The 20,033-nt window shown below is 38.2% G+C and overlaps 2 protein-coding genes across 4 annotated transcripts in view; both read right to left on the bottom strand.

Annotated features, from left to right (window-relative positions):
- Nucleotides 1–1,120, bottom strand: part of LOC106514288 (collagen alpha-1(XXI) chain) — a gene marked incomplete at its 3' end in the record, with an annotated part of 34,880 nt that extends 33,760 nt beyond the window's left edge. Inside the window, 2 exon segments of the mRNA XM_014003867.1 lie at nucleotides 434–545; nucleotides 954–1,120. Of these exon segments, the coding sequence (XP_013859321.1) occupies nucleotides 434–512 (79 nt within the window).
- A 470-nt stretch (nucleotides 1,121–1,590) lies between these two features.
- Nucleotides 1,591–20,033, bottom strand: part of dst (dystonin) — a 111,482-nt gene continuing 93,039 nt past the window's right edge. Inside the window, exons 83-105 of one of the 3 annotated variants that reach the window (XM_014015892.1) lie at nucleotides 19,430–19,600; nucleotides 18,306–18,461; nucleotides 17,966–18,172; nucleotides 17,583–17,702; nucleotides 16,756–16,925; nucleotides 16,498–16,657; nucleotides 15,024–15,218; nucleotides 14,823–14,951; nucleotides 14,340–14,483; nucleotides 12,627–12,815; nucleotides 12,410–12,539; nucleotides 12,056–12,219; nucleotides 11,813–11,975; nucleotides 11,570–11,724; nucleotides 11,416–11,490; nucleotides 11,250–11,267; nucleotides 10,490–10,606; nucleotides 8,251–8,368; nucleotides 7,573–7,686; nucleotides 5,481–5,671; nucleotides 5,186–5,296; nucleotides 3,338–3,464; nucleotides 1,591–2,658 (exon numbers count right to left, since the gene is read on the bottom strand). In XM_014015892.1, coding sequence (XP_013871346.1) covers nucleotides 2,402–2,658; nucleotides 3,338–3,464; nucleotides 5,186–5,296; nucleotides 5,481–5,671; nucleotides 7,573–7,686; nucleotides 8,251–8,368; nucleotides 10,490–10,606; nucleotides 11,250–11,267; nucleotides 11,416–11,490; nucleotides 11,570–11,724; nucleotides 11,813–11,975; nucleotides 12,056–12,219; nucleotides 12,410–12,539; nucleotides 12,627–12,815; nucleotides 14,340–14,483; nucleotides 14,823–14,951; nucleotides 15,024–15,218; nucleotides 16,498–16,657; nucleotides 16,756–16,925; nucleotides 17,583–17,702; nucleotides 17,966–18,172; nucleotides 18,306–18,461; nucleotides 19,430–19,600 — 3,381 coding nt within the window. In that variant the 3' untranslated portion in view covers nucleotides 1,591–2,401. The remainder of the gene's footprint in view (nucleotides 2,659–3,337; nucleotides 3,465–5,185; nucleotides 5,297–5,480; nucleotides 5,672–7,572; nucleotides 7,687–8,250; nucleotides 8,369–10,489; nucleotides 10,607–11,249; nucleotides 11,268–11,415; nucleotides 11,491–11,569; nucleotides 11,725–11,812; nucleotides 11,976–12,055; nucleotides 12,220–12,409; nucleotides 12,540–12,626; nucleotides 12,816–14,339; nucleotides 14,484–14,822; nucleotides 14,952–15,023; nucleotides 15,219–16,497; nucleotides 16,658–16,755; nucleotides 16,926–17,582; nucleotides 17,703–17,965; nucleotides 18,173–18,305; nucleotides 18,462–19,429; nucleotides 19,601–20,033) is intronic. The other 2 variants (XM_014015975.1, XM_014016055.1) reach the window with 2 other exon arrangements.

Raw genomic sequence — 20,033 nt, 5'->3', positions numbered from 1 at the left:
CTCCCCCACCCCCCAAAATGTTAAGTGGATTTCACTACTGTGCAGCACCCTTTACGTTAACTGGTTTATTAATGGTGACAGGGAACCTCAGCTGCAGGACATCAAAGCTTTTTGTACTCAGGGTAACCCAGGCATGACCTCATAATAGTCACAATGACACTGAGAGCAGGGAATATGATACTGCATTGACTAAATGATGATGAAGCGCAGGCTGACAAATACTGACATCTGCTGGTGGGGATGTGAAGGTGCATTATTCATAGTCTGGAAAGATATTTGTCACATAAAATAAATAGTTTATGTACTGACATATTGTGTTTATTTCTATGTACTCAATTTAACAAGATGTAGGAGTTTATAACTTCCATTAATTTCATTCATCTTAAAAATTTTTTACTGTTGTCACCAAAAACACTTTGAATTTTAAACTTACTCGGCAACTTTTCACTCTGAGCAAATCCCAAGCAGGCAAAGAAAACAGCTAACACCAGCACATGTTTGAAGGCTGGCATGTTTGATCATTTAAACCTGGAGAGTGTCAGTGCCTGTAGAAGAGCAATTTAATACATTAGACCTTCAAACATATTCAAATTAGTTGATGATGATTAGATGGTCAATAATAAACAAATTTTTCAGATAGATAGATAGATAGATAGATAGATAGATAGATAGATAGATAGATAGATAGATAGATAGATAGATAGATAGATTGAAATGAACAGATCGAATTAAACATGAAATGTATTTTTTAGAGAAAAATATTCAAATTAATGACATTTAATTGTTTTAGATGTGAAACCTTTACATAAAATTGACAATTTTTAGATCCTAAATATAAAATGACTGACCAAATTGCATCTGCTCTGCAATAAAACCTTAGCCGCACATCACCACAAATTTTGTTTTACTGGTATAAAGGGAAATAAAAGAGAAATATAGAATTACTCACTTACCTGCTGATGGACATTTACAGTTGCTGCAGTGAGGATATATCCCAGTTTAAAGTGCCATCCAGGGGTCTGTGTTTGAGCTGACCAGGAGGACCACTCACACTGAAAACTCTGGATCTCAGAGGACCTTGACCCCTGAGCTCCACTGTACCTGTGGTCCCAGGGGATCCATCTCTTCCCATAGGCTGCCAGTGCTGACAGTCACTTTATTGAAGATCAGCAAACAGACTGATGGTAAACATAATGCAAGTTGAAAGTACCAAAAGAAAAAAAAATAGCAATATGATTTTTGAAAGAAGATAAAAACTTAGGTTATTTAGGAGTTGATCAGTGGATCTTAAAAGGTGTTTTAATATTTCATCATTTTAATTCAACTCTTTGCAAATAAAATAAGTTTCAATAAAAAAATTTCTACGTTTACTTTTAAAACAGATGTTTTGTTTCTGTCTGCTTGATGAAGATATTATTTCATCATCTGCACTTTCTAACTGTGAAAAAGATGAGGCATTTCACAGCCAAATACAAGCACTTCTGCAAACATTCCACCCTGACTAAATCAACACTCCAAGGTGGACTGAAAAAGAAAAAGACCACCGAACAGCGCAATTCACGTTAAAGAAGAGAGATAAGAAAAATCAGATTCTGTACAGCGCAGTAGCTTCAGGTGGCTTTCTGCAAGCAGGTTTATTACAAAGTAAAGTTACAGTAACAATTTCAGCTCGATCGAAACAACCATACATACACATGAAAGCACAGAGCGCGGCTACGTGGAGTGGCGCCTCTACAAGGCGGCACATTACTGTAAAGTGGAGGAAAGAAAACGACAGGCTGCAGTGGCGGACAAACAAACGATTAGGATTTGAAAACTTCATCATTACAAGGTTTCTGCTACGTCTCATAAATAAGAGTTTCCAAACCTTTCCGGAGTGCTTACTAAGGATTATTGTTCTATATTGCATTGCCCTTTAAATGCAAGGTGGCAGTATAACATAGCACTTAAATAAATATCTGCAGTGCCTGAAGCCGTACAGTGATCCACCATCTACTCCAAACATCACCGGTGATAAAATACAGTACATTCGGTCACTTTTCAAAAACACTGCCCAGCTTTTGTTGCCCTTCATTAGTTTGAAGAAATGTTAATTATTATTCCCAGATTTTTTTAGTGTTCCTTAATCCTCTATGGGATTTGCATAAATAAAATTAAGTATAATAAAAAAAAACAATTTCACAAAAAAATAATAATAAAATACATTAAAAACAAACACACAAGGCCATCAACATTCCATTCTCACATATTAAACCATATTGCCTCTTAAAAGAATATTTTACATCTTTGCAACAATTTAAATAACATCGCATCTGCAGTCTCTTAAGGTAGACGTCTCCAGTGTCTGTTATGTTTTCAGGGTGCYATTAGTTCCTGGGTTGTTTGGTTTCAAGGCCACTGACTATTGCTTGGACCCCTTGGCCAGTTTGCTCGTGGAAGTGGGTTTTCTTTGAGGAGTGGGGATCTTGGAGGGTTTTCCTCCGTGCTGGCGGGACGCAGAGCGCGGCGTRGCTCGAGCGGACTCTCCGACGGTCTCCGACGCGTCCGAGCACACAGATTGGATGTCTGAGATGTCAAAGTCCGAGGCGTCGCTTCCTCTGCGACTGCTCCCTCTGCTTCCGGCTTTACTTCCTGGTCGGCTGAAATTTTTTCTTATTTCTAGATGCCAGAAAACAGAAAAAATCCATAAAAGGCCTAGCAAACATAAAAGGAATACATCTCGCAAAATAAGTGTTAATTGTTTATTTAATCAAATGTATCGAGACTAAGACTTGGTTAAGTTATATTTAAAGCTAAGATTAGATTATTGACAATTAATTTACAAATGTTCCTTGTTCTAAGATCAACTGATAGAAATAATAGAAAGGAGCATGATTTCCAAAGTAAAATTGTGTGTAATACTTTAAAACAAATGTGCTTTTCAGTGCATGGAGTAAAACTGTGGAACAATTTGGATGAGGAGTTGAAAAAAATGCTCAACTACAAATCAATTTAAATATTAAAAAAATACCTATAAATTCATATAGATGTCTGAATTAATAATGAGGAGAATGATACTGTTTGCAACTTATAGTGTAAGTTAAATTATTGCATACAGCCATGAAAATTTATTTTGTAATTATTAGGAAAGGGGAATGTTTATACAAGATTTTTTTTCTTATTATATAGTTTTTTTTAAATCAAGTGAATAAAAGGATTAATTGGTGGATTGATAAATAATTGGTAGCATAATTTATTCTAAATATTATATGTCATGGCAACATTTTAAACAAAGATCTTGTGAAATCTGTTAGCATTCAGAATGTGTTGGGGATGAGTCTCAGCTTCTTCCACTCACCACCAATTGTCTGTGTTCGAGCTTTCAGCACAGCAGCRTTAATCAAAGTTCCCTCTTCACCCGAATGAAATCCTTTGCCAGATAAGTAGCCAGGAAGTCGTAACTTGCTTCCCTGGACAGCTGTACTCTGTAATAGCAAAAATAAAATAAAAGAAAATAAAAGAAAGAAAAAAAAAGAAATTTTATTATACATTTCTTTGTAATTCTCTCATAGGAAAGGCCAGGGGTCAGATTTATAAAAGATTGCAGGGAAACCATACTAAAAGTGAACGTACAGCCAAAAGACAAAAAATGGCGTAAGCCAAAAAATTTTCAGATTTATAAAACAGTGCGTACGCACGTTTCTGCGCACTTTTCCTTTATAGATCACAGCCGCACYTCAGAGTTTGCGCACAAGGTCCCGCTTCAGGTTCTACCCACTACACGCCCACACTCAACCATAAACAGTCAATACAAAGTACCTTATGAATGATGAGGTGTATTTAAATCAGTCAGCTGATCAGTGTCAAGAAAAGACGCGCTCCGTCATGCTCCTGGAGGATGACAGGTGCTGACTGACAGCTGCTCACGTGACCAGAATGTCTGTAATTGACACAGATTTTCCCTCATTTTGCTGGTTTACAGACATTTAGAGTAATCTAATGATTTTTATCAAAAACTCAGCTTCAAATTAATTTTCTCTCAGAGCCTGCAGGACGATAAAAACAATAAATAAAATTAAATAAGTCAGATCAAGTTGAGTTCACCGCTCTTCTCCCCTGTCCTCCCCCTCCTGCCTGCTGTTATCTGCAGCTGATCGTCTCCTCACCTCTCACCCCCACCCCACCCTGCGCACGTGAGAAATACGGACATTAAAAAGTGAATCTTTTATAACACATCCACGCTGGCGAGGGCGTGCGCACCCAAAGCGTGACTATAACCGAGCTTTTTGCTGTCGTGCTGAAATGTCTCTTGTCGGGGAGGGGTCTGTGGGTCAGGATCATGAGGAGGAGGAAGGAGATGAATGGAGATGTGTGAACTTTTATTTAAGKTTTAAGTTTTTTATTTCAAAGATCCTTGTGGCTCAGCAGCAGAAGCATAAATTATACTGTTAAGAAAGCTAAAGTTGAACAAAAATCTAAGTTTGATTATAAAGTGAAATTAAATCTCTGACAGTGATCATTACACAGTGTGGCTCTAWMMCCTCACTTCACCATCTGTGTCGCAGTTTCCCGTCTCCAAAATGAGCGTACGCATGGGTCAGAGCTGGCTGAGGGACCGCACATTTTCACATCAAGTTTGGATTTTATAAATCACAACTTTGGCATGAAAAGTGGCGTACGCAAGTTTCTGGGCTCATTTTGTGCATACGCAAGCTTTATAAATCTGACCCCAGATCAGTAGAAGCATACAGTACAGAGTTGCTGCAATACACACTACAAGTGTTATGGAGTTAGTAATACATTCCAGAAAATTATTTTACCTTTTACTGTTTTATTTATATATATATATATATATATATATGTTTTGTAAGAATAGTGCTGTCCCTGTAAGTAGGAGTTAGTAGGAGTTTAAAAATAGTTATAAACACATTCAGAAGCAAAGAAGAAAGGGTTTAAGAATGTATAATAAAATGAAACCCATGATTAAACAAAAATTAAAGTTTGTAGACCCAGCTGACATTTTTCATCACACAATATTTTACAATCATTGCAATATATTTTTTTAAAATTATGAAACAAATTCGATAAAAGAAAAATTTAAAGGTCTATTTTTTTGGTTTGTTTTTGCTAACAATAATAATTATGTAGATCTCAGTTGGGTCACATGACTGAAGCTTTCAGCATCATGGGCTGAACATGACTATACCTCTGAGGATGAACCTTGGCTCTCAAAAGAGTCAGATGATTTAAGAGGAGTGCAGGATTTGCTGTTTGTAAGCCATGGCTTATCATAATTGCGGGTAATGTGTTGGGGAGTCTGAGGAACAATGGCAAATCAAAGGAAAAAAACATGGATTCACAAATTAAAGAAAAAAATACATGAAACACTAAATGGAAACATACAGAAATTGACAAAATGATAAAACAAAAAAGATGAAAGTGAAAGTGTGGGAAAAAAGCGAACACAAACAGGTTCCACAGCACGCACACACCCCCCTCACCTTGGGTGTTCCGATGGCTGTTGGGTTCGTCGGAATCGGGCAGCTCTGACTGGACATGGATCTGTTGGGCGAAGCACCTCTAGACGACGGCCGAGACCTTCGACCTCTGTAGCGGAAACTCGCCATCACCTGAGTGGTTCCCTCGGGGAGGATGAACTTCTCTCGCAGCTCCATGTTGGTCCTGCCTTTAGCTGAGGAATAAAAGTCCAAATGAGCCGCAGAGGACAAACAAAACTGAGAATATAACTTTAACTGGTGCTGAAGAAGAAGATGACGATGATGAAGATGATAATGATGCGTATGACAACAATAAACAAACACTTTATTTTCCTCTTTAAGTCTCAAATTTCCACATAATTTCACATTTTCTGGGCATAGGAGCAATATTTGGTAGCAATTACAGACWAAATTTGATTTGTTTATTTATTTTATTTACTGTATCAAGATGCTTGGGACAGCAAATAATTACCGTAAAAACTTTTCAGAGTACCATTTATTTTCTGATTTTCAGTCATTTGATTTTAATTTTATTTTGAATAAACAGCTTGATAATTTCTATAAAACTTCCCAATCCCCATTTGAGAAATTATTTGGAAATTTCTGACTTATAAAATAAAGTTTGACAATAACAAGGTGTCCTCTTTAAAAATCAAATAAAAAAAAAATACTATTTTTAAGAAACACGGGATTCATGCAGTATTGTAACTCATCCATACTGTTCAACAGAAGTCAAAGCTGTCAACAGTAGTGGAATAATCTTTGTGTTTCTGTTTTTATTGTGAGTTGTATAAAKAATAAACAGTGCCAACATTTTTGAAACTAAACGGGCCAAAATGGAATAAATRACAAAAATGAATGAAACCTAAATGGCACAAAATAAATCAAGTATCATTCAAACAATAATATCATGCAGTTTACAGCAAAACGTTAAACTGTTAAATTATAAAAATTCAAGAAATACAGTTTTAGTTCAGTGTATGATGCTATATTTCACTTTAAAGATAAAGTTTTTACATTTTTATCCATAGATAATTAATTCAGATAAGTGCCTCTTGAAATTTTGTGCTTAGTCAGCATTCATGCTATTGTTTTCCTGTTTATAGCTTCACATCATTATCAAGCTACTTCAACAAACTTTGCTCACTTCAACCTTTCATGAACCAAAACTTTTAGCTCAATCAAGAAGRGTTTTGACTTATCGAATTTGTAACTTTATTTTTTATTATTATTTAACTTTATTTACAAAAYGTTTCTCCACAGAAACTAATTGAGATCGATTTAATTTCTTCAAAATCATTGATCTCTCTAACCTACTTAGTTTTGTGCATTTTTCTTTTCTTATGTTCCTTTTAGCTTTTAGCTACTGTCTTGTTTATTTTAATGCTAGCTGGCTTTTAGCTACAGTTTTMCTAATTTTGTTTCAGCTTRTTTAACCAATTTAAACAAAGTCTTTCAGCGTTCACATTGCATTTTGGCAGAAAATTCTAATTACCATAGTTTATAACGGTTTATAGCAGTGGTTCCCAAAATTGGGGTTGGGACCCCACTGTGGGTCCCGAAACATAACAGTGGGGTCCTGAAAATATTTTCTGAATTAATATTACTAAAGTATTACAACTAACAACAATTTTTTGTCTTTGTTGTTACAAAAGACTAAGGTTAGTGTGCATAAAATGGACAAAAATAGCATAATAAATATTGTTACTATGCTCTTGTTTATTTGATGTGAAAACAATAAACCAACAACAGCTGAGGGCTCCGGTCTCTGCTACTAGTATTTTGTGGGTCAAAAGCTGAAAACTTTGAAAACCACTGGTTTAGCCTTTTTTAAATTTTACATGTTGAGAGCAAAAACTTGTGATTATGTTGCGTTAAGTCCCAACACACTGGAGTGACAGCAGGCGATGTGACCGACATGAACAACTGCATGCACAATACCCGGCTACAGCTGAGAAAACAGCCGAACGAGCTCAGCTGGAGTCTGAAAAAGGCCATTCACTCACAACGATGCTCACACGTTGCTACACTACAGAGGTGGTACACCGCAGGACCAACACAAGCAGCACACACTCGGATGTGCAGACACACATACCGCRAGTGGGTTCATGGAGCAAGGTGAGAAAGTGTGAGATTTGCCAACCTATAGGAGACTGAGTAATRGAAGAGTTTGACTCCGAGCGCAACATTTTGCTCCCGTGGTGATGAACTAGAAGAAGTGATATGTTCAGCAGGAGGAAGGGTTGAAAGRAGGAGATACAGATTGATCATTAATACAGAGGAAAGCAGAAACAGATCAATTTCTAACGCTTTTTGTTACTTAGAGAGGGTTTTATTACTCCTAAGTTGAAAGCCAGATGATAATCAGTAACTTTTATCCAGGTAATAAATGAAACACTGTATTTTAACAAAAGTCTTATCTTCTATCGTGCTCACTTATTTTGGAAACAAAGTGTAATCTGAACACAGTACGTCATCATTGAAGTAAATACAAAAAATGCCATCAAAAACTACAAAATATTTCATAAACGAGTAAAAACAACAACAAATGATGATTTTTTTAAACTGAATGAACAGATCATATTAAACAACAGCTTGATGAAAACTGTTAATCATCTAAATACGATTTAAAAACTTAAGATTTATAAAACATGTGAGACTCTTTCAAGTGTCCAAAGTGTTGGAAATAAACTGAAGGAGAGCTTTAATGTAACAAAAACATGGAGTTTCCATCCATCAGCTGTGTTTCTGTGGTTTCCTTTCTTAAACTCACCTCMACACGGATCGTTCTTCACCAGGAACTCGTCCAGAGCCATCCAACCGCCGCCCACCCGCACCATCACCGTGCTGCGTAAAATCCGCACAAGACGCAGCTGCTGAGAGTCTCCAAACTGCGGTGGGCAAAAGGAAAGCAAAGGATGGATGTGTTAAAGTTGCCAAACGAGGTCGTTTTTTTATTTCACACAAAAAGCTGTGCATCGCAAGAAACCAGAGTGATGCGAAGAATCGTGTTTGGATTTAAAATTACTTTCAACAGAAAGTGATTATTTCATTAACAGARGTTTAGGTTCATGTATAATCTGGTGTTCTTTTTTGTTGCACAGGTTAACACATTAACACATATTGGACACAAAAAACATAAATTTTTGCTTTTTTTTAGGACATTACAATAAGTCAGCTGGCTTTTAGAGCTGGTGTGTTTGATTAAAATTCACTGARTGACTCACTGAGCTCGTATTTCTGATATGAGTTGTTTATGTTTTTACGCAGCGATTCTTGTAGCACATTCAGTCATTCGATGTTGAGCCTGACTGATTTAAAATCAACTGAGAGAAAAGTGCAGTTTTATTTAAATCATAATTTTTGGAGATATTTTAAAGGGGGGGTATGCAAAATGAACTTTTTTGAGCCTTATATCTTCCTATAATATCATTCCCTCATCAAAAACATGCCCAGGGTGTTGCTTTGACTCATTCATGCATGTTTGATCAAATCCTTGTGGTAGCCATGTGAAGCTGCCTTAARGCTTGCTGGTACAAACCACTCTCCCTTTTCACACAAACCCCCTCCCCCGGCGCATTGTTGTGAAGACGAGCTGCAGTGGGAGTGTCAGAAACAGTAGCAGGTTTCAAGCCGTTTAGARGCTATGATGCAAAGTCAAATATTGAACTATGTGCCTGGAAAATACCCCGCCCCCTAAGAATTCACTAATTAATTCATCCAATAATTTTTTTTATCATTTTCTACGACTGCACAGTGTTTAGTGACTAATTAATGCTGGAGGTAATTTAACCTAATCTGAGGCAAGAAGGTCTGAAGAGGTCATTAGGGTCAAAACAGAGACACATAAGAAACTACGTCTCACTTCTACAGTCAATTCAGAATAATAAAACACATACTGTATTTATTCATGTATAATAGTAGAAATCTAACCCTAAAAYTCATCCATAAAGTGTGTGTGTGTGTGGAGGGGGGGGTAGTATTATACACGGGTTATTGACAATTAGATTTTTAATGCATTTTAAACTCAAAAAATGATCGTTTTACACTCGAGATCGTATTATACATGAATAAATATGGTAATATGCGTGTTTTTGGACTGTAGGAAAAAAGGGATGTACCCTGAAAAATATCATCACTACTTGCAGCGCATAGCAGAATAAACTTTAAAGTTACAGAATCAGAATCAGTCAGGCTCTACACCAGAAACTGTTCTGGTTTAAACTCAGTTTAATTTGAGTGAAGTTGTCAGAATATAACTAAAACCTAAATCCACAGCTTTACACATATGACTGGTTGTTTTAATATTTTTGTAACTTATGCAAATGTGTAAGTTTCAGTCCGATGAAGGATCAGTCTTTTACTGTAGGTTGAACCTACAAAAAAACACACAGCTGAAGGCACAATAATGAACCACCAGAGGGCACTACTGTGCAATCATTTGGTTTTAGCTTACCAACCACACATAAAAAGCATAGGAACACAAAATACAGTTTTTTTTAAATACACACAATCCAAGCTTAATGAACGTGATGAGAGGGATGTTAGACAGCTGATGAGCATTAGCATAAAAACATCATTAGCACAGAACAATCACGGCGGCATGCTTTCCGTCCAACACAGGCTCACATCATGACCAAAAGGAACAAACATCAAACTGCAGCAAACTCTCTGTTGCATTTTTTTTCTACAGCTACGACTCGAGTACTCAGGATGCACTGACACCGATGCAGATCAWATGCAGCTATTTCTTGAGAAAATGAAGTATGGCTCAAGTCATTTCTGTCTAATTCACCACTGTGCAACACGCAGACATGACCAAACACTGATGACCTTCTGCTAAGCTCTCATTACTGCATGGTGCAGCTTAAACTGCTCAGGATCTTGCACTGGTATGATTCTCAGAATGATTTAATGCATCTGGTGATTCTGGTGGTCAGAAACATTAAAAGGTGATGAAAAAATAAACAAAACAAAGAGGCACAAGAAACAGCTTAAGAGTAACCATTTACCAGAATACAGCTTTCCAAAACAGCAACGTGTAGATGGTGGGTAAGATTTTGATTTTCTCTGTTTGCTATTGTCTCATCGCCCATTAGGGAGTCATGTAAGCAGTGAACCAGACCAAACTGTCAAAAGAGTGATTTCAGTTCATWGTTGAGTGAGACATCAATACAAACCACGACATGAACCACCTACTGTTCCTTCTAACTGACTCATATCACACAATAACTTTACATACACTATATATATCACAAAAAGTTAAATCAATCATTTAAATGCAACACATTCATTGAATTATCAAGACTCCCCAACTGTTCACATATTTTAAAAAATACATTGTGGTGTAAATCATTCCCATGAAGCTGAAGCACTAAAAGCAAGCAGACAGAAAGCATTAGTATGTGCTCAGCAGATGACTTTATGCCCATGAGCCAATAAAACAACTGCTGAAATGGTGCTGGTAGCCATTTCTGAAACTCAAAAGCAGATTTAAGAACATTTACAGGAACAAAGTGACAAAAAAGAAACTAAATGTGTGAGACTTTTGGTGAGTATTTCACCAAATTTCACCAATTTTTGTCTTTAAAATTGTCTTTTTAAAACTGAATCCGATTACGTTTATATTTTGGTTCTGCTTCTGAGTTCCAGCCTGAAAGGTGCAGCCAGGAATCTGGGCAGAAACTTTTACTGCATAGAAACGTGGTAAGTGCAGGACAGGAGAAGAAGAAGCAAACAAACAAAAAAACAAGAAAAGACATTTAAATGTACCTGATTTCCAAGGTAGAACTGGTGATGCAAAAACAAAAATGTATTAAATGCTTGTTTTTGTTTGGTCACATTTCATACTTACCGTCACATGAATTTCCCATAAAATATTAAAGTAGCATTTAAAGAATTTAAAAATTGCTTGCTTTTCTTTACGTAAAAATCTTACCCTGTATTTGTTTGCTCCAATTTGCTCCACTTGGAATCGTTTTGGACATTTGCATTTTGCAACTTGACGTGTAACCTAGAAACAGAAAAATGCTGCTATTAAAACACATTCCAGAGAGATGATCTAAAACTGCAGCTTTGACAACTTTTACTACCTCATCTTCAATTTTGTCAGCATCTGTTAACGGCTTGTAGGCATCTTTGTTGGGATGGAGCGCTGCCACAAACTCATAATAGTCAATGTATCCATCACCGTCTCTGTCAAATATGTCCGCCACGGCGCTCATCTCCAGCCGGCTGGTTGGAAACTCTGCCAAGGAGCCATCATGTGGTGTAAGCTGAGTGTTTTTGCTTGGTTACATGCTGAGCAGCTGGGATTTTGTGTGCTGAACACTTACTGGAGGAAAGAATTCCCTCTATGAACTCCTGTCGGGTCACTTTGCCGTCTTGATCTTTATCGATGCGGCGGAAGAAGTCCATGACACGGGACTTTTTGTGGTTCATCCAGCGCATGTAGCGCTTACGCCACACATCAAAGTCAAAGTTAGCAAATTCCTTTAACTAAAAAAAGAAAAAGAAAAAGAATGAGCACAAAGTTGACTAGAACACCTGTTTGCCATAAGACTGACACCTGGACTTACCTCCTCCTGTCTGTCCAAAGCATCATTGAGTTTCCTCCTCCTGTCCAAGGCCAGCAGCCACACGTGCTGCCACCTGGTGACCAGCAGGTTGACTCGTGGGTTCTTGGTTTCTATAGGAGCCTGTGTGGTCGATGCGTACATCGTTTGTGTGGGAGAGCGTTTTCCTGTAAACGAAACACAAAATCCTTTACCATAAGCGTGTTTGAGCCTCGTAAAAAGGAATAGATTCACGATGACATCATTCCAGGTGCTAAAATGGGGGAAGATGAGGATGTCACATCTTCCTGCAGTGACTCAGCACAAAGCCAGGTGGCTCAGGCTTTGTTCTTTGTGGGGTATTAGTGTGATACATACTTCCAGTTCTTCCTTTGTCCAGAACCGGAATCTGAGATTGATTTTGAGGCTCCGCAGCAGGCTTCCTTTTATGTGTTTTGGTGATTTTGTCAACGTCTGGCTGCTTTCTGGTCATTTCCTCCATGAACGCCTACAGGGGAAAATACCATCTTCTGTTATACAAACAAATCATGCAATGATGTTGGTGTGACAGTTTTTATCTGCATTTTGACTCCACCTGATGTTCTGCTATTAGAGTTTTGATCTCTTCAATCTCTTGAGGCAGGGGTTCGTTGTCTCTATCGTTCAGGTTGGTCTCAGCCCACTGCAGCCAGGTCAGAAGATTCTCCAGTAGATCTTGAGTGGCTAACAGATCGGTCAGGGCCGTGGCCAGTCGCTGCTGGTGCTGCCGGGCCCAAGCCTGAACCTGTAATAGCAGCATTATGAACATTCTTTGTTAAAAATATGAAAAGAAAACAGTCTAATTTGGTTAATAACCTATAGCAGAGATTTTTAAGCTATGGGCCGCGAACCAATTGTGGGCCGCGAGGGCCTCAAAAGAACAACAGCTTTTAACTTTGGGCCGTAGAGGGCCGCAGGACCACATTGATTTTGAATAAGGTGCAATACACTTTCTCACCACTAGTAGCAGTAGTGCGCCACTCAGATGTTTAACAACTTATTTATACGTAGAAGAAGAATCTTAGCTACCTGCCGAAAATGGAAACTTCTTTTAAACGAAAAGTAGAAGGCAAAAACGAAGGTAACCRGTCAAAAAAGGCCAAAGTTTTTCACTAATATGAAGAGCAGCTTCTGGTTCTACCATGCCAAAGTTGAAAAAGGCTATATTTTCATTTGCAATTTATACAATTTATTTTTACATTTTTTATTTGAAACATTGAACATTTTGAAAGTATTTATTTTATGACCACAGTTTTATTTATTGAATTGTCAATTTTTGTTTTTATGTTTAAAAATTTTTATTTTTGTGTTTTTGTTAAAGCCTGAGTGGTGTGTTGACTGACCGTTGTATTTGTTGAAATAATTTTTATGGGCAGGTTACAATAAAAAAAAATGTTTGTCATAATCATGTCTTGTGATTATTTGACAGGAATTTTACATTTATACTGTAAGTGTATTTAATTTAGTTATAATGTAAATACAATATAAATTAAACCAAGATTTAGAATAATTATCATTTTGATCTGTATGGTAATGTCTGACTGGGCCTCATGCCACTTTATGTTCCCTTGACTTTTCAGAATTAGGTTTTGTATAGTGGTATTAATTTATATTTTCAGATCTTCCAAGGTGCCAATTATGGAACTCTCTGTGCATTGTTGCCCAAATCAAATTGTTGAAGTGGTCATTCAACTAGATCTGTTATAAAAGGAAAACTGATATTACCAACTTTTAAAAACTGTTACGGCCAGAGGTCTTTCTTCTATGTTTATACTAAAGCATTGAATGACATTCCTCAAAACATAAAGTCCATTTCAAAACTACGGCCCTTTAAGAAGAATCTTGTCTGCCATCTGCTGGACACTTTTTGTTGTGCTCATATTTAGACGTCCTATTTTGCAAATGCTGCCTTCCTGAAATTTGGTATGCTTGTTTGTCTTTGTGTCTATGGTGTATAATGATGTGATTATGATGCTGTAATTCTGAGTGTTTTACGTGCTGCAGAACAGGAACCTGCTGTAAAACAGCAATTATGCTGAGTCAGGCTTGATTTTTAGTAATCTTTTCCTGTTAAATCAATAAATCAAATCAAATCAATCAACAAATTGGGCCCTGAAGTCAAAAAGGTTAAGATCCTCTGACCTATAGTACGTTGTTGTTACTGTAATAAATCTTTTTTTCTTCAGCTTGACAAATTCAAACAGTGCAATGTGTTCTATCAAACCCACAGAGGTACAGTATATCTGCTAGCGAGCAGCTGCACACTGACCTCTTCAAACCTGGCTTTAATGATGGTGTTCCAGTGTTTGATGGTTGTGATGGAATCCGGATGGCAGATGCCGAGAATGGCCTCCCCCATGCTGGTTGCTTTGCTCAGACCCACTCGCTTTTCCTCCAGCTTCCTCATGAACTCCTTAAAAGCAGTAAACAGAGGAGAGTTGGATTATCACCAGTAAACATTAAAAAAGGGAAACGTCGCCAACGCATGCTTTAATGTAAGAACAACGCAGAGCTATTTTCGTCTGATGAAATCATATTTAGGAAAGTAATCTAAAGCGCTCTGTTTTCGGCCTGAAGGGTGACAGGTTGAAAAACAGACTTAACTGTTTATTCAAGAAAAAAAAAAAACAATCAAAAAAGAATGCTGGCAAGTTTATTTATTTTTATAATACAGCCAAAACCTTGTAAAATACATTTTATATAAGAAAAAATCAAGGTTAATAAATAAACCATAAAAATTTACACCACTTGCCTTGTGTTGTTCTATAAGCCCCTGCAGAGCCTCCTCATCATCGGGCAGGCTACCATGGAATCGCAAACTCTGCTCGGCCTCAGCTAGCCACTCCAGCAGGATGTGAACAGTGGAGTGAAATTCCTCAGCCTGCGGCAAGACGACACATTAACACGGCCTGAAAAAGCCACTTCACCTTCTGTGCAAAGACTCTGGGGGTACCTGGCAGAGGGCCTGCTCGAGCCGAGTCTGCTTGGACACGGAGAGGTTGCACACCGTCTCCCAGCGAGTGCTCAGCTCCTGCATCTGGACCTTCACCCAGGAGGAGTCGTCGTGGCTGCTCTCGATCAGATCCCTCGCTGAACGTTTCAGAGCCTGAACGCTCACCGTCCGCTTCCRCAGCTCCTTCTGGAAAACCTGCAGCGACGAGATAAGCACATGTGTATCTGTCAAGTCAAGCGTATTGGCTCATTCAAAGTATAATGTGTAACAGCTTGTTTAGTGTGTATTTTATGGCATCACGAGAAAAAGAGAGTATTTTCTTGATATTACATTTTACAGAGTCCTGTGGAAAAGAAGACTTTTAAAGTGTTTGACAGATTTTGAAGACAGTTGCTTTTAAGTTTAATGCTGTTGATGAAAATTGATGTATTCAAGCTAATGGTCTTCTAGTCATTAATGCATTAACTGTGTATTCTTTACACTACTTCTGAATGTGTTTGGTATTATTAGTTTGTTTAAGGCAGAGGACCCCAAAGCGGGGTCCGTGGGTCAAATTTGGCCCACCAAGCTATTTGATTTACAGCATAGTTACTGTTGTAATGTGTCATCTTATGTAGAAACACAGTATTTCCACTTAGTCATTTCATCCATTGGTCCAATGACTATAAGGGGCTGAAGTGCAGATAGTTTTCACGCATGGTGCTGACTTTATCTTTGATATATTGAGAGTAAACATGAAACACGAAATACAAGTAACAATAACAGAGATTTAGATTRGATTTAACCACACATGTAGATTTGCACAGTTTATAAGGCAAAAAAACAAACAAATATATTTTATCAATTTATGAAATGTCCCATGAGCCTTTGCTGCTTGATCAGACTTTCTTCAAGTGCACAGGCTAAAACAAAAGTGGGCCACTGCACTGGCTGCTAGCCTAATCGTTAAAAACACAGGATTTTACTTTAAAAGTATTTGTATTTCATGTATTATATTACTGCATTTGGCCTGCAGCTCTGGATAGATTTTCATTTTGGCCCTTTTGGGGAAAATGTTTGGGTTTAAGGGGTTTTTACCTGAAAAAATGACCTGGAAAAAAAGGAAAAGGGGCTGTAAATAAATGAAGAAATTAAAAATGGAGAAATTTTTGGTCACTGAGTGGAATCTAGTTGAAAAACTCTGTGTGGGTGCCTACCCCTTTCAAGTGGAGAAGCACAGTAAATACATTGACAGCAAATGTTCTTTTTAAAATATAATTAGTGGCGAAAAAACAACAACAATTTTGTTGTCAACTTTAATGAAAATAATATAACAGTGCTATATCTTTCACTACTTGACTTTGTAGCCTGACCCTGGTGTGATTTAGGATCAAAAGGAAGCCTTTAACCWTTTTTATTGCAYTCATCATAAAACAACTATCTGGTCAATGAAAGTGTGACATCTCGTGCCTCAGGTGTGGTGTTGCTCCTGTACCTTGTGGTTATCTATCAGGTTGAGAACCAGATCAATGTCTCCATGCACGGGTTGGTCCTCAGCCAGCTGAGGCTCCACTTTATACAGCCAGTCGATGAGAGCCTGGAGGGCATCAGTAAACTGACCGGAGAACAGCAGGGCCTCCTCCAGCTTGTTTTGTCTGCAGCGTAGAACCAGAGACAAATGAATGACACCTCATCTAACTTAAGTTTGGAGAAATAAAAAGGCAGAAGCAAGTGTGGACAGAGTAATATTCACCTTTCTACTGATTTGCCACAAACTGTGTCCCACTTGTCCCTCAGCTCGCTCAGCGTGTCCTGCAGTTTCTGTTTGTCATCCTGAAGGGCAGTTTTGTCCTTTAGTGCTCGGCCCGTTCGAGCGGTGGTGTCGTACACCGAGTGTTTGCTGCCCAAAGCTTTTTGGAACTCCTGCATGCAAGCAAATAATTTTATCAGTCATAAACGAGCTCAAAGCAGTCAGTTTTTGCGGGTCGGTCAAAGTCTATAGATTTACTTCTTTCTGGTGTTGAAATGCCAAAACGTATTCTAATCTGCATGTGTGTGTTTGTGTGTGTTGTGATTAAGAAGGCAGTGTTCAGTGGGGTGGGGGTGGGGGGGGGACAAAAAACTAGGTCAATTTTCAGCCAATGCTCCACAGAGATTAAAAGTATCCAATCCCTAATACATTTGGTCCCTCCCAGGATTATGATAGGATTAGCCCAATCTCCCCAAATAACACTGCAAACACAACAAGAACCAAGTGTAAATGAGAGAAAGTGTTTTTTTTTCTGTGAAAAATCAAAGTGAAAGCTGAAAAAGCCAAAAATAATAAAAATGGCGGCTCAATGCTGAACATAGATAAAGCAAAAAGTAGTGGAATGGCAGCTAAAAGGTAAAAAAGGCTAACTGAAAGCTCAAGAAAGCAAAAATTAAAGCAAGATTTCAAAGAGAACAATGTTTTTAAAGGAACTGAAGATACATTTTTTCTGAAAAGTCAGTTTAGATGTATGGATTTTCCTAAAAAAAAAAAGTTGCAGACACCACGTAAAGCTCTGACATATAGATAAAAGGATTATGATTGATCACCTTGTGCTGCACCAGCTGTGTCTTGATCTTGTCGGGTTCGTTGGCAATTTCCACTTCAGAGTCCAGGCTCTTCTCAGATTCCTCCAACCATTCCATCAGTTTATTGAAGGTCTCGTGGAACTACAGAAATATTAGGAAACAGTGTAAAACATCAATATGCAATATTCAAGTTGATTTATTACAATGTTCTGCTTTGTGTTCACACGATTGTGCTTTCCGGCCCAAAGAAAAGAAACGGCCCGCGCTAATAAAAATATAGTAACAGCATGGAGACAGGATGTTAAACAGGCTTAATCTATTTTTTTCCAGTGAATGTTCCAATGGTAATAAAGGCTCCTGAGAGCAGGGAAACAAGCAGAGTACAAACATGCATCATCCAGTACCTGTTTCGCCCTCTTTCTGGCATCGTCCAGCAGGCGCCCTCGCTCTACAGATCTCTGCACCAGCTTCTCCCAGCGGCCCTGCACGCTCAGCAGAAGGTTCTTAATCAGCACCACGTCTTGTTTCTGGCTGAAGTACTTCAGGTGCGTTCCTGCCTTGTCCAGGTCAATGATGTGCTCTCTGTGAGCYTTCACCTCCGTCACAAACATCTGCACAAACAGCAAACAGCGACGTCTAAGAATACGTTCCCTAATCGTGCGGCATTTAAAAATCTATTCATTTTCATCAGCACTTTGTTTCTTTCTGGAGGCCGCGCAGCCGTCCTCGGTGCACAAACGTTACCTTGTGCTCATCAATCTGAAACATGATGGTCTCCAGGATGAGGGAAGCGGGGGAGACTATGTTCAGCGTCTGCTCTGCTTGGGTTAGCCAAACAATGAAGTCTTGAAGAGAGTTGTGGAAATCTGTGGCCAGCGTTAGAGCTTCCTCTAGTTTTGCCTGAGGACAGACAAAAAAAACAGAAAAGTGTTGATTTTTTTTCTTAAATAAATATCAGTAAGAACAACACAGATTTTAATCCACAGTTGATGCATTAATGGTGATGCTGAAAGGCAATGATGACTTTTTAACAAAGACAAACATGCAGAGCTACGTCATCCAAATCAGCAAAGGCCTGGTATTATTTGAAGGAATGCATATTGCTTGCTGACTTTTATGCCAAAGTTTTAAACTAAGAGTATTACATACTGAGAAAAGACGGGGTAACAGCTGTTTTGGTTAAAGCATGTCAATGACGTTATTGGTGATCTCATTCAATTCTGTGAGTTCTCATGAGATGTGTCAGTGCTCAGGAAACAGGTTGTGAATGACTCTCAGCAACCACAACACTAAAATCCAGCTCTGTAGATGTGGCTAAAGACATTTTTGTTGCTACGGTTGCTTAAAAAGGATTGAACTCGAAACTTAGTTTGTTTATTTTTACTTTTGAGAGTTTCATTAAAAGTGTTGCTAAATAAAACCCCTTGAATTTCAAAATTCTGCAATTCTTCTTATGAAAATTGTGCTTTTTGACAACAAGAAAGCCACGTCGGTCGGACGAGCTCTGGGATTTGCAAGAATCCAGAACGTAACGTTTGTTTATTTTGGCAAGAAAATAAAAGTCTCAAATATCTGTTTTAATCTTTAGCTTTAGATTGTCAGATCTTCGTTGCGCAGGGAACAAATGAGAACAGTGTTGTTCCACCGAGGCAGAAACTGTGATCTCTGGCGTGTAACCACATCCTGTGTGTCACTGCCAACACTTTGTGAACATTCATCAAGACTGGGATTAAAGGCTTTCCGCTGCACCTTCATGACTCAAACGTCTGTCAGTGATCCCTTGCAGGGACCTGAAAAATTGAATCATCAGGTTAAAAGTAGGGAAAGCCACTTTAGCGAAGACKCGCCTCCCACCCCCCCAGCCCTACCTTTCTCTCTGTGACCTTTGCCTGCACAGATTCCCACTTCTCCTTCAGGTTGGTGAGGTCATGCTCCGTGTTGCTGTCCGGACCCTCAGGCGTCATCGCGAGCAYCTGGTGACCCTTGTTTAGCAGTTCCTGATACAGCTCCTCCTTGGCCTCAAAGGCAGAACACAACTCCTGTGAGAAGGAGAGAAAAAAAAAGATACAACGGCAATGAGGAAAGCAATGCTTTTGTCACCGAGGCTATTTACAGTTTAAGACGGTTCATTTGTCAGCAGTTACTCCAAGCTTCGTCTAAAAATGGTCAAAGAATGAGCACCGTGAAGCAGGCATATTTCCCGTAAACATGTTTCCAATTTGATAAAACATTATTGCTTCCAAAAGTTTTCTGTTTTTACTTCTATTAAATGTCACCACCAATGTTTCTTTAGGAAACTCTTGTGGCTTAAGTGTCTCCACTACTGCAAAGGAAAAACAAAGAAGGAAAACATTCCTAAATTCATTACAGTCAGACATGGCTGAATCAATTGGAAACACTTAAAAGGTTTTTGTCTTTTTTTTTTTTCAGTTTTTTTTTCAAGTAGTTTATTTTGCGGTGTCATTTAACTTT

Source organism: Austrofundulus limnaeus, unplaced genomic scaffold, assembly GCF_001266775.1.
Source record: "Austrofundulus limnaeus strain Quisiro unplaced genomic scaffold, Austrofundulus_limnaeus-1.0 Scaffold0, whole genome shotgun sequence".
Lineage (NCBI taxonomy): Eukaryota > Metazoa > Chordata > Actinopteri > Cyprinodontiformes > Rivulidae > Austrofundulus > Austrofundulus limnaeus.
Note: the sequence above shows the minus strand (reverse complement) of the source record. Positions and strands in the feature narration are given on the sequence as shown.